Raw genomic sequence first — 14,912 nt, 5'->3', positions numbered from 1 at the left:
GAGCTCAGAAATGGACCCTCAACTCTATGGTCAACTAATCTTCAACAAAGCAGGAAAGAATACCCAATGGAAAAAAGACAGTCTCTTCAACAAACAGTGTTGGGAAAATTGGACAGCCACATGCAGAAGAATGAAACTGGACCATTTCCTACACCCTATGCAAAAACTAGACTCAAAATGGATGAAAGACCTAAATGTGAGATAGGAATCCAACAAAATCCTAAAGGAGAACACAGGCAGCAACCTCTGTGACTTCGACCACAGCAACTGCTTGCTAGACACGTCTCCAAAGGCAAGGGAAACAAGGCATAAATGAACTATTGGGACTTCATCAAGATAAAAAGCTTTTGCACAGGGGCACCTGGGTGGCTCAGTTGTAAAGCGTCTGCCTTCGGCTCAGGTCATGATCCCAGCGTTCTGGGATTGAGACCCACATCGGGTTCCCTGCACAGCGGGAATCCTGCTTCTCCCTCTCCCACTTCCCCTGCTTGTGTTCCCTCTCTCGCTGCCTCTCTGTCTGTCAAATAAATAAATAAAATCTTAAAAAAAAAAAAAAAGCCTTTGCACAGCAAACAGCCAACAAAAGCAAGACAACCAACAGAAAGGGAGAAGATATTTGCAAATGTCTTATCCGATAAAGGGCTAGTATCCAAAATCTACAAAGAATTTATCAAACTCAACCTTCAGAGAACAAATAACCCAATCAAGAAATGGGCAGAAGACATGAACATTCCTTTCTGCAAAGAAGACATCCAAATGGCCAACAGACACATAAAAAAGCGCTCAACATCAGTAGGCATCGAGGCAGTACAAATCAAAACCACAATGAGATATCACCTCACACCAGTCAGAATGGCTAAATTAACAACTCAGGAAATGACAGATGTTGGCGAGGATGCAGAGAAAGGGGAACCCTCCTACACCGTTGGTGGGAATGCAAGCTGGTGCAGCCGCTCTGGAAAACAGTATGGAAATTCCTCAAAAATTTGAAAATAGAGCTACCCTATGACCCAGCAATTGCACTACTGGGTATTTACCCTAAAGATACAAATGTAGTGACCTGAAGGGGCACCTGCACCCCAATGTTTGTAGCTGCAATGTCTACAATAGCCAAACCATGGAAAGAGCCCAGATGTCCATCAAAAGATGAATGGATAAAAAAGATGTGGTATATATATACAATGGAATGTTACTCAGCCATCAAAAAAAAATGAAGTCTTGCCATTTGCAAGGACATGGATGGAGCTAGAGGGTATCATGCTAAGCGAAATAATCAGAGAAGACAATTATCATATGATCTCGTCACAATGTGGAATGTAAGAAACAAAACAGAGGAGCATAGGGGAAGAGAGGAAAAAATAAAACAAGATGAAACCAGAGAGGGAGACCAACCATAAGAGATTCTTAATCACAGGAAACAAACTGAGGGTTGCTGGAGGAGATGGGGGTGGGGGAATGGGGCAACTGGGTGATGGACATTATGGAGGGCATGTGATATAATGAGCACCGGGTATTATGTAAGACTGATGAATCACTGACCTCTACCTCTGAAACCAATAATACATTATATGTTAATTAGTTGAATTTAAACTAAAAAAATAAACAGAGAAGATTAGGACATAGACATGCACAGAGGGAAGACCATGTGAAGACACAAGGAGAGAGATGCATCTACAGGCCAAGGAGAAAGCCTCAGAAGAAATCAACCTTGCTGACAATTTAACCTGAGACCTCTAGCCTCAGAATTATAAGAAATTAAATTTCTGTTATTTTAAGCTATCCAGTCTGTGATACTTTATTATGGTAGCCCTAGCAAACTAATCATATACAGGTATACAATTATATATAGGTAAGAAAAACAGTATAATTGAGAGGTAGAAAGAATGATACAAAAACATTTTTTGCCTCATTTAATTATTTAGAAACTAGATAAATTAGATATTTAGATAATTTTAAAACCTAAAGGAAGCATGCAGATCATGCTATACAGAATCTGAAATCACAAAAATGTAAAATCCATAAATTACTTGGGTTTGAGGACTATAGATGGTTGATCTTCTATTAATCAATTGATATGAAAGTTACAAAGTCATAAATATAGAAGTATATCTACCATACCATTGTAAAAGTTTTTACAGATCATAAATAACACAATGTAAACTAACAAAAGTATTTCATGCTTAGTAATATTAATACAAAATGTTTGATTGCAGGAAATTAACAAATCCCAAGTGTAGTTGCCAGGAGGTGGTGAATTGGGTGCACCAGTCACCAAGGAAGGTTGAGTGTGAGAACAGAGCAGATGTCTAACTGCTCCCTGGGTGCTGAGCAGAGTTCTTTGGCAATTGGACCTCTCTGAGTTAGGGAAAGGGCAGGTGGAAGGTCTGCTTGGAAGCCCTAGATCATGGAAGAGAAAGGATTACAAATTGAGTCAGACTATGTGGAAACCAAAGCATCCTAATACTTTGGAAGACTGGAAATGATAATGGAAAGTCAAATAGAGGTTCAGTTGAAGATAACTATCTAGTTATTATCAGGTTCACATCACAGTATCATTGCTATTTGGCAACCCTTATTGGGCTTAAGAGTGCTTAAGAGAAAACTTGAGTGTTTATCTTTTAACTTACATTAGAAATCTACATTTCTGAAGGAAGTCACTCAAAAGAAGAAGATTTCAATAGGCAAATAAATGACTAAAAATGAATGGTAGCTGTATTGGGAGACTCCTAACTTACCAGAAATCAAGAAACAGTGGGTCCTCCAATAGATTAGTAACTATTTTAAATGAATCCAAATTGTGATTGTTACATTATATTTGTTGACTACTCTTTGTAAAATGCAAGGGGCTCATGTTTAATACTAGGTGATTTGCACCTCACAAAAATTTTAATATCAAATTATAAGTAGCACCAATTTCATTCAGTGGAAAACAACTGTAGGATTTCTAACACTTGAGATATGAAAGAAAAATATCTTGCAATTACTACGTTTAAGATAAGCTTTTCTGACACAAATTCTGATACAACTTCTTTTACACAAAACCTACTGGGCCTGAGAGTATTCAATTTAAATTATTACTCTATAAAATATAAATAAAAATTTTACTGAAGAAAGGCAACAGACGCAGAAAACATGACTGTTTCTCTCCATGAGCTAGATCCATCATTTTCTCCGACTCAGTGTGATTGAAGAAAGCTGATGTCCATTTTTTGCTTTCGCTCCGAACTCTATTTGAGTTTCAAAACTGTCAACAATGATAGTGCATTGTGCACTTCTACTTCCTGATTTTTCACGTTCATACTGATGAGAAATTCTGAAGTGTTGTCTTGTGGGCTTAAAGGTGGAGAGCGAGAGTAAGAATAGGCAGCCCAATGGGAAGGTATTCGAATTACAAGGAAAATTGTGTGATTAATTTTAGAGTCTGTGGGTGGTGGGAGGTAAAATGTACACATACAACCCGGACAAATAGATACCAGATGTTGGAATCCACTTGGGGGAAAGGGGAAATTTGGGCACAACAAGTAGTTTCAAGAGGAGTGCAAATATATCATGAAGAAACTGATGTCATACACATTTCTAATTCAGTAGAAATGATCTTTAATGAGATAGCTATTGCCTTCAGTAGAAGTTGAAGCTTAAGCATGATTTCAGTTGCCATGTATTTATACTCAATGAGAAGTAAATGACTGTTATTTTCAAACTATGGTTTGGATGTTTAAAAGGAGAGCTAATTTTACTTGGGCCTCATTCTTAATCTGTGGGAAACAAAATGGATGAGTTGGAATCATCACTAACTGAATGCTATATTTGCCACAAAATCTCTAAGCTGTACCTAACTACAGGGGGCTGATAGGAAGAGGCAATTCCCCATCCCCACCTACCCCACACATACATTATAAGTATATTTATCTATAGACAAAAGAATGCAAACAAGAAGTAATCAAATAATATTTTATAAGACTGAAAGGATCTACAGAAATCTCAATTCATAAATTTCAATACTATATCTAAAATGTATCACTGCATTGGTTTGTTAATTTAAAGGCATATCAATTGTTTGTACTAAAGTACATTAGAATGCAAATATATTTTCTATAAATTAATTTTCATATTTACAAAAAAGCTTTGTAAAATGCGTAAACATGCCCAAGGTAGTTACCTTCAATAGAGCTAGTTTCTGTTTGACAATGTATCTGCCCCTACTAGGGGAGATATGCGCAATTATTTTTTACTTTTAACTTCTATGCACTTTCTAGCTGAATACAATGCTATCTGATCATTTTTAAAAATCAAGGCTGCTTAACATTATGAAGATGGCTTTTCTGTTCCTAGTACATGTAGGTATCCCCACCATCAGCTCAACATGGACATAGCATAACCCAAAGGCAAGAGGCTCCATATGTACTTTTATAAGTATATAAGTGTGTGCTATCTCACAATGTGGAGGTAAATGTAACTACTGTAATTTGATTTTCCACGGACCTTGCCCATAGACAAAGTGCTTTCTCTTGACAATTCTTTATTTTTATTATATAAAGATTAAATAGGCATTTCTAGATTCTGTATCAGTCTCTCTTTAGCTTTTTAAAGCTTTATTAGAGAAGGTCAACTGTTCTGGGAAAGAATAACTCTGGGATGTTGATAAGATTGAATTTCTGAGCCTTCGAAGTTGGGTGTAAGGCCATGGGCTAATGAGAACTGACCCAGACAATGCTACTTGCTAAGTGTCTCCACAGCCAGCTAGCTGGTCTTTCCACTTGAAACTTCAACGTCTTTAATATTGCTTAATTAAGAACTGATGTTTAACTGTGTTTAGTAGTTAATTCTAGCTTTATATTCTGCTATTGCAATTTATCCTGTTATCATCTTTCTATGTATCTCTAGCACTGAATAAGAAATATAACTAGATTTGAGCGTTGTTATTTTTTTTTTTATATTTTAAGGCTATATGTTAAGCCTGTGCTCAACTATACTAAGTTCATAAAGAAAAATACATATTACCACTTAGCCAAATGCCTTCTATTCTTTCTAAATAGCAAGAAGTAGATATAGCTGCATTTTGCAGGTATTTTGATGGTTCTAATCATAGATTATAGATAATTTAGGGCCTGGAGTAAAACATGTTTCGTTTGTATTTCAAGTCCTAATCCTCAGTTACAAGCACAAAACTGCAAAAGAAATTCCTAATCAGATTTCTAACATAATATTTCAGATATAGTGACAAGAAACAAACACATTTCTTGAATTAGTTATTGAACCTTCAGAATTTCCATTAGAAAATACAAACTCTCTGCTTTCAAAATATTAATTTTAGATCTGAAAAATGACATGGGACTACAAATACCTTCATAAGTAACCTCATAAGATAAGCATTCATATTCATGTCTTTTAAGATATTTGTTTTAACATAGCTATCTGGTTCCTCTTCGTGCCCATCCTAATTATTTTACAAAAGAAAATAATATTTTTAATATTTAAATAAATAATATGTATATATTTACAACATTTCACATCTGCTCTCTAGAAAAGTCCTCAGTAGCAAAAGGTATATATCTCAGAGAGATTTCCACATTTGCAAAGATATTAAATGTATTAGTTTGCTAAGGCTGACATTGAGAAATACCACAGAGTGAGTGGCTTAAAAAAACAGAAATTTATTTTCTCATAGTTTTGGAGGCTTTAAGTCTAAGATCATCAATAGGTCAGCAGGGATGGTTTCTCTTGAAGCCTCTCCTTGGCTACCATCCTGCTATGTCTTCACACAGTTTTTCCTCTGTGCATGTGTATCCTTGGTGCCTTTTTATGTGTCCAAATTTCCTCTTCTTATAAGAATACCAGTCAAATTGGTGTAGGGCCCACCCTAATGGCCTATTTTTACTTACTCACTTCTTTAAAGGCCCTGATTCCAAATACAGTCACTTCTGAGGTTTCAGCTTTAAAGTATGACTTTTGGGGAACACAATTCAGCCCACAATAGTAAGTGACAGAACAAGAACACAAATGTAGGTTTGACTTGAAGGCTTTTTGTGTGTGTGTGTGTGTGTGTGTGTGTGTGTGTGGTGTTAAAGTAAGTGCATCACAGTCTCTCTATGAAAGCAAACATTGGAGAACAGCTGAATGTGAATGGAAATGAGGTGAAATGAGCCAGAGTATCCCAGCTTTGAGAATGTTAAGTAGGAGAATGTAATGTAAAATAGCAAGGGATTCTGGGAAGATAATAGCAATGGTGTTATGGTTTTAGAATCTCCTGAAATTTTCCTGTAAGTACAGGTAGAAGAACTGTAATAGCACAGTCAAAACCTAACAAAACTAACCTATAACAAAACTAAGTGATAAGCTATCCACAGAAACTACCAAAATAAGAGCAGGCAGGTACAAACTACTGACAGTTACAAGACCCACATATTACTAGCATCTGTAGGAGGGAAAGCAGGGTGGGAGGGGGAAAGCAACCAGAGGTCTGATGGGTTTGTGAAATAAGAACCTCAAAGCCCTTAGGAGTACTTATTGAAAAGTACAGCAGGTCAACAACAGCACAGCAGCCAGAACTGTGAGGGTGATCACAACAAAACATGAAGTTATTGGAGCAGTCTGGGCTCCTCAAACACTTAAAACTACCAACAAAACTCCTTTCCAGGACAAAAGCTTACACTGATGAGAAACCACTGGGAGTACGAACCAGATCGAAGAGGAAAGGATCAATATAAATAAAGGAAAGAGAGGGTACAAATAAAAGTGGGGATACTCTGCCAAAAGCACCATCCATGAAAAAAAGATTGGTAAGTTGGATTTCATTAAAATTCAAAATGTCTGCTCTGCGAAAGATATTAGTAAGAGAATGAGAACATAAGCCACAGACTAGGAGAAAAATATTTGCAAAACACATATCTGATAAACTGGTGTCCAAAATATACAAAGAACTCTTAAGCTCTACAATAAGAAAATGAACTCAACTAAAAGATAGGCAAAAAACCTGAGTAGATACTTCACCAAAGAAGATATACAGATGACAAATAAGAATATTAAAAGATGTTCCACATCATATGTCATCCAGGAAATGCAAATTAAAACAACCATGTATGTCCATGAAAATACATAAAGGAAACTTAAATGCCTATTACTAAGTGAAAGAAGCCAATCTGAAAAGGCTACATATTGTGATTACAATACAGCATTCTGGGAAAGGCAAAACTATGGACACAGTATAAAGAGCCTCAGTTGCCAGGGAGTGGTGGGAGGGATGAACAGGTGAAACAGAGGAGATTTTTAGGCCAGCAAAACTGTTCTTTCTGTATGATATTATAATGGTGAATACATGTCATTATACAGTTGTCAAAACCTACAGAATGTAGAGCACAAAGAGTGAATCTTAATGATTCACTTTGGATTTTGGTCAACAATGATGGGTAAAGGCTGGTTCGTAGATTGTAACAAATGTGCCACACTGATTTGGGATGTTGGTGGTATATGATGTTGTGTGGGGCAAGGGAGGAGATATGTAGAAACCCTGCACTTTCCATTCAATTTTGCTGCAAACTTAAAACTGCTCTAGAAAATAAAGTTTATTAATTAAAATATGGAAAGAATTTCAAAATTTAAAAAATAAAATTAAGGAAGGAAAAAAGCTAGGAAATCTCAGACAAGTTAATGTTTTTGATACTCTGAGAAAATAATAGAATAAGGGGCTCTGGGTATATGATTTAGAAAAAAGCTAGAGAAAATTTATTCTGCAGATTCCAGTTCTGGACAAGTTGAAGTAGACTCAATTCTCTATATTCCACCCACTAAGCACACCAAAAATTCCCAAGTATTATACATCAAATAAACATAAGAAGATTCTAAAAGATGAAGAGAAGATAAACCAGAGAAGGGCCTCAACACCTGAAGAATGACATGGCAGTGAGTTCCCTGAGTGCTCTTTTTGTCTCATATATCCCAGACTGGGTGCCAAAGAAGCCGGCAACCCAGAGATACTAATGGCTGCAAAGGAATAAAAAAGGCCATATGAAGCCTGCTCTTTCTAGTCAAAGGACCAGGATAGGGGCAACCTAGCAAGACAGAAAACCTTAAAGCAATAGCCACTTTTTCCGCAACCAAACACCATGAAAAAATCTACAGATCCCCATCTCTCTCTATCCTTGTCAACAAAGGCCAAGTGGTGAGCCTGGACTTCAACCCACCCAGCAGTAATAAAGCCCCACTTCCTCCCCACTCAGATGGTGGTGGAAGAGGACTACTGGGAAGTTGGAATTTTTAATCACCTTCCAGAATTAACATGGTTCTCCCCCACCCCCCAACAGTATCAGTTGAGGTGACTAATAAGGTACTCCTACCTCTCCCAGCCAAACTGGTGAATGAGGAGCCTGAACTCTCATCCCTGCCCAGTAGTAATGAGGCACCCCTCCCTTACCAGAGAGTAAGTGGAGGCTGAGTAGAAAACCTAGACTTCCACTCTCATCTGGCAGTAACAAAGAGGTTCCCTCATATCTCTCCAGTGTAGTACTAGGGGCAGCCTGCTAAAACAGATTTAAATAAGATCCAAAATGAAAAAAATAGAAAATCTAACAAATAAATAGAAGATATAGAGAGAACCAAATGGAAATGTTACAACTAAAAATACAATAACTAAAACAAAAAGCTCAATGGATAGTCACAATAGCAGAATGAATATGAAGGAGGCAATAATCGGTAAACTTAAAACAGAAATGATCCAATCTGAGCAACAGAGAGAAAAAAGACTGAAAAAAACCCTCTTCTTAAAGAATAGAAATCAATTCATATAAAAGTACAAATGAGACTCAGCAGGTATCCCTCCAAAGCAGCTTCTGCCCTATACATTCTGCAAGCAACCCCAACAGGGGCTGGCACCACTCCAAAATGACTTCTTCCCTGGGAGAGGGGAAGATACCAGTGTACCCACAGTCCCAGTAGCCAAAACTTATAGCTGGAAGCCCAGAGAGAATGCCCGGTTGATCAGTCCAACTACAGCCCCAGCAGGGTGGACTGGGGACAAGCATCTGGTCTGATTGCTGACGCCACCCAACCATAAGCCCACAGCAGCCCCAGACTGGCCCTTCAATGGCACAAGGACCAAACTCTGCCTAGTGTACCCACAAGCAAAGTGGGCCATTGTACCCAACTGGACTAAAGGCAAACACAGCTCAGCCATAACAGTAGGGTTCAAGCAACCCATACAGGACACACCCCTGGTTCTGGTGAACAGGGGGCATTGCACTATGGGCCACCACAGGACCTCTTCTTCATAAGGCCACTACTTTCAAGATCAGGAGACATAGCTGACTTTTCTAATACATAGAAACAAAGAGAGTTAGACAAAATGAGGAGGAAGAGGAATATGTCACAAATGAAAGAACAGGACAAAACCACAGCAAAACAGTCAAATGGAACAGAGATAAGCAATATGCATGATAAAGAGTTCAAAGTAAGGTCATAAATATACTCATTGGACAAAAGATTTAAATTAGAGCTCAATAACAATAAGGTATTTAGAAATCCCCAATTATCAGGTAAAAATATACTTCAAACAGATCATTTGAAAGAAGACATCACACAGAAAATTAGTAAATATTTGAAATTGAACGGTAATAAAACACAATATATCAAAATTTGTGGGATATACCTAACGCTGTGCTTAAAGAGAAATTTTTAGCTGTAGTTGCCTATATCAAGAGGAAAAAAAGATTTAAATCAGTTACCTAAAGTTTCCAATTTAAGAAACTAGAAAAAAAATGAATTAGACCCCAAAATGTCAGAGAAATAATAATGATGAGATCAGGAAACAATAAATAAGAACTTAGACAAACAGTAGAAAAAAAATTGATTCTTTGAAAAGTTTTAAAAATTCATCAACATGGGGCGCCTGGATGGCGCAGTCGTTAAGCATCTGCCTTCGGCTCAGGGCATGATCCCAGCGTTCTGGGATCGAGCCCCACATCAGGCCTCTCTGCTGGAAGCCTGCTTCTTCCTCTCCCACTCCCCCTGCTTGTGTTCCCTCTCTCGCTGGCTGTTTCTCTCCGTCAAATCAATAAATAAAATCTTTTAAAAAAATAAAAAAATAAAAATTCATCAACTTAGCAAAACTGTAACCAATAGTTTATTATAAAATAACAACAACATTACCTTGGCCAATTCTGTAATTTTACCAAAACCAGGCTTCCAAGAGGGAGCTGTGAATAGACAATCTTAAATCCACTTTCATGAAGCTGAGACTCTTCAGGGAAGTCTTCTTCAGAAATAGAGCACTTATTGTATCTTGAATCAGTGTTCATGAAGCAGTACCATGGTTTACTGTGATCAACTTTGGCTGCATCCTCATTTGACAACAATCTCCATTTCAAACAGCTTTCATTCTCACATTGAACCCACACTTTGTTTACATACATACTGTTTTCCACCAAGGAATCCATTGCAGTGTTACAATAGTCTACTATTATCTCACCATCCAATTTTTCTTTTTCCATAAATGCATTTAATCTGGAAAACAAATAAAAGAATAAAGATTCAAGAATATAATTAAAGTTCAAACCAAAATCAGAGAAACAGCTCTTTCATACCTTCTTTGCCCCCATCTTCTCTATCCCATAAAGACTATACAGTTTGAACAATTTGTTTCCACTTACCCAGAAACAAAGGAACAAAATAGAAGCATCAATTACTCTGGGCATAAAATGCTCCAAAATGAAAAATAAATTTTTAATCACAAATAAAAATAAAAATAAGTATGACCATTTTTACAGAGAAAACTGAAGCTAAGAAAAGTAATTTGTTTGCAGTCCCAGAGCTAGTATATGGTTGAGTCAGGATTTGAATGCAGGAAGTTTGGTTCCAAATTCTGTGATTATACCCATTATATATATATACATATATATACATACATATATATATATATATATATATATATATATGTATATGTATATATGTATATATATATATATTTGAAATGACTTGATGACCCCCTTCTTGTTCTAATTCTGAGGAAAATCAAATGTAACAAAATATTTCACCATATGAACGTTTGAAGTCTGCTTTTAAAACCTAAAATAATCTTTTGCTTATATAGTTTTGCTTTTTATCCATCAATTCAAGTAGTTTGAAAAAAGCATTTCTCAGAGTTTTTTATTATGAAAATTTTAAACATATAAAACATTAGAATTGTATGATTAAGCTCCCAACTTCTAGCTTTAATAATAACTGTGTGTATACTAAAAAAATGATACAACTAAAATAAAGTAAAAATAATTAACAACTTATTTTGCAATAGAAACCTGTTTTAAAGAATGACTTCAGTATGACAGAAAAAAGATGATGGAGGAGTAAGGGACCTCTTTTTCAGCTGGTCCCCTGAATTGAGCTGGATATCTACAGATCATCCTGAACACCCATGAAATCAGCCTGAGACGCAGGAAGATACATCTGGATCTCTACAAATGAACATCTCCAGCGCTGAGTATTGAGGTACAAAGCGGGGAGCCGTGAATCCCACACAGATATCGGAAGATAAACGGAAGAGGGAGGGAGCTGCCGGGCTCAGGCAGCAGGAAGCAGTAGCCACCTGCACTGGGGAGGCAGCCGGACTCACGGACCGGCACCCGCAAGAAAGCAGACTGAGACCGTGAGCCTGGGAACACGCGTTCGACCAGACTGAAAACCAGAGCTCCGGAGCGCTCACTGGAACTGTACTGATACCAGGAGCTCGGGAGCATGCACGCACAACCAGAGTGAAAACTGGTGCTCTGGAGCACGCGTGGGAACTGGGGGCAGCTGGCGGTGTTAGAAGCATAAAGGACAGAGACGTGCCAGCCCTGGAAGTGAGGGCTGGGACACCAGCTGTGGGGCGCACAATCTGGGATGCTGCAGGGTTTTTAGCAGCACCAACAGAAACAGAGTTAGAGAGGCCAAGAGAGCTCAGTGGAGAGTGGACTGCAATCTCTCTGTTCTGAGACAGAGGCTAGGACATGGCCACTGCTGCTCTGACTCTCAGAAGGGCTACAGAAAACCGCCAGGGAAAGCCACCAGAGAACAAAAGCCCAGAAATACCAGCTCACATTGTGCCAATTCCCATCCCTCCTTGCAGGGGACAGGGAGACTCTACCCAAACAGGGTTGCCTGAATATCAGTGCGGCAGGTGCCTCCCCCAGAAGGCAGGCTGAAAAACCAAGAAGCCCACAACCCTAAGGTCCCTATAAAACAAGAGCACACTGCCTGGGTCCTGGTCAATAATTTGGGCTCTGGGCATCCCCGCAACCTCTCCTCATCAGAATGACCAGGAGCAGAAATCCCCCCAAGGAAAGAAAAGATAATGAGTCTGTGGCCTCTGCACAGAACTGATGGATATGGATATAACCAAATTGTGAGAAATGGAGTTCAGAGTAACAATGGTCAAGATGATATGTAAGTTGGAAGAAAATATTAACAAGAATATAGAATCTCTAAGGGAGGAAATGAAAGCGAACATGGCAGAAATTAAAAATGCTATGAATCAAATGCGGTCTAAACTAGACGCTCTGATGGCCAGGGTAAATGAGGCAGAAGAACGAATTAGTGAACTGGAGGATGGGATGGTAGAAAAGAAAGTTAAAACAGAAATGTGGCTCAAAAAAATCCAATCTCAAGAATGTAGATTATGGGAGATTACTGACTCAATGAAAAGTCCAATATCAGAATCATTGGCATCCCCGAGGGGGTGGAGAAAGAGAGAGGTCTAGAAGAGATATTGGAACAAATTGTAGCTGAGAACTTCCCTAATCTGGCAAAGGAAACTAGCATTCGTGTCCAAGAGGCAGAGAGGACCCCTCCCAAGGTCAATGACAACAAAACTACAACATGTCATGTCTTAGTGCAGTTTGCAAATATTAGATCCAAGGATACAGTATTGAAAGCGGCCAGGGGGAAGAAAATTCTTATGTACAGAGTGAAAAATATCAGAATAACGTCAGACCTATCCACAGAGACCTGGCAGACTAAGAAGAGTTGGAAGAGTATTTTCAAAGCTCTATCTGAGAAGAACATGCAGCCAAGGATCCTTTATCCAGCAAGGCTGTCATTCAGAATTGATGGAGAGATAAGGACCTTCCAGGATCAGCAGAAACTGAAGGAATTCGTAACAAACAAGCCAGCCCTACATGAGATATTAAGGGGGGGTTCTATAAAAGTAAAAAGGCCCCAAGAGTGATACAGAACAAAAATTTACAATCTACAGAAACAAAGACTTCACAGGCAACATGACATCATTAAAATCATATCTCTCAATAATCACTCTCAATGTGAATGGCCTAAATGCTCCCATAGTATGCCACAGGATTGCAGATTGGATAAAAAGACATGACCCATCCATTTGCTGTCTACAAGAGACTCATATTAAACCTAAAGATACATCCAGACTGAAAGTGAACAGATGGAAAACCATTTTTCATGCCAATGGACCTCAAAAGAAAGCTGGGGTAGCAATTCTCATATCAGACAGATTAGATTTTAAACTAAAGACTGTTGTTAGAGATACAGAAGGACAATATATTATTCTAAAAGGATGTATCCAACAAGTGGATATGACAATTATAAATATCTATGCCCCCAACAAGCGAGCAGCTGGATACACAAGCCAACTCTTAACCAGAATAAAGAGACATATAGATAATAATACGTTAATAGTAGGGGACCTCAACACTCCACTCTCAGCAATAGAGAGATCACCTAAGCAGAAAATCAACAAAGAAACAAGAGCTTTGAATGATATACTGGACCAGATGGACCTCATAGATATATACAGAACACTACACCCCGGAACAACAGAATACTCATTCTTTTCAAATGCACATGGAACTTTCTTCAGAAGAGACCATATACTGGGTGACAAAACAGGTCTCAACCAATACCAAAAGACTGAGATTATTCCCTGCATATTCTCAGGCCACAATGCTTTGAAACTGGAACTCAATCACAAGAAAAAATTTGGAAGAAACTCAAACACTTGGAAACTAAGAACCATCAAGCTCAAGAATGATTGGGTAAACCAGGAAATTAAAAATCAGTTTAAACAATTTATGGAGACCAACGAGAATGAAAACACATAGGTCCAAAACCTATGGGACACTGCAAAGGCAGACCTAAGGGGAAAATACATGGCCATCAAAGCTTCACTCAAAAGAATAGAAAAATCTAAAATGCAGTTTTTATATTCTCACCTCAAGAAGCTGGAGCTGGAACAGAAGAACAGGCCTAACCCACGCATGAGAAGGCAGGTAATCAAGATTAGTGCAGAGATCAATGAATTAGAAACCAGGAGCACAGTAGAGCAGATCAACAGAACTAGAAGCTGGTTCTTTGAAAGAATAAATAAGATCGATAAGCCACTGGCCAGACTTTTCAGAAGAATAGAGGAAGGACACAAATTAATAAAATTATGAATGAAAGGGAAGAGATCACAACCAACACCAATGAAACGGGAAGGTTTCATTAGAAACTTTTATCAACAGCTTTATGCTAATAAATTAAACAAACTGGAAGAACTGGATGCCTTCCTGGAAACCTATAAACTACCAAGACTGAAACAGGAAGAAATTGATTTTTTAAACAGACCGATTAATTAGGAAGAGATTGAAGCAGTGATCAAAAACCTCCCCAAAGACAAGAGTCCAGGGCCTGACATATTCCTTGGGGAATTCTACCAAACATTCAAAGAATAAATAATACCTATTCTCCTGAAGCTGTTTCAAAAAATAGAAACAGAAGGAAAACTACCAAACTCATTCTATGAGGCCAGTATTACCTTGATCCCCAAGCCAGGCAAAGACCCCATCCAAAAGGCGAATTACAGACCGAAATCCCTGATAAATATGGATGCCAAAATTCTCAACAAGATCGTAGCTAATAGGATCCAACAGTACATGAAAAGG

General features: G+C 38.1%; 1 protein-coding gene across 2 annotated transcripts in view; it reads right to left on the bottom strand.

The window, feature by feature from the left end:
* ZCWPW2 (zinc finger CW-type and PWWP domain containing 2) overlaps positions 1-14,912 on the bottom strand; it is a 126,636-nt gene that overhangs the window by 68,927 nt on the left and 42,797 nt on the right. For both annotated transcript variants that reach the window (XM_040636887.1, XM_040636888.1), the window contains one exon: positions 10,141-10,494. In XM_040636887.1, the coding sequence (XP_040492821.1) occupies positions 10,141-10,481 (341 nt within the window). In that variant the 5' untranslated portion in view covers positions 10,482-10,494. The remainder of the gene's footprint in view (positions 1-10,140; positions 10,495-14,912) is intronic.

Source organism: Ursus maritimus, unplaced genomic scaffold, assembly GCF_017311325.1.
Source record: "Ursus maritimus isolate PB19 unplaced genomic scaffold, ASM1731132v1 scaffold_20, whole genome shotgun sequence".
NCBI lineage: Eukaryota > Metazoa > Chordata > Mammalia > Carnivora > Ursidae > Ursus > Ursus maritimus.
This window is presented reverse-complemented; position numbering and strand designations above follow the sequence as displayed.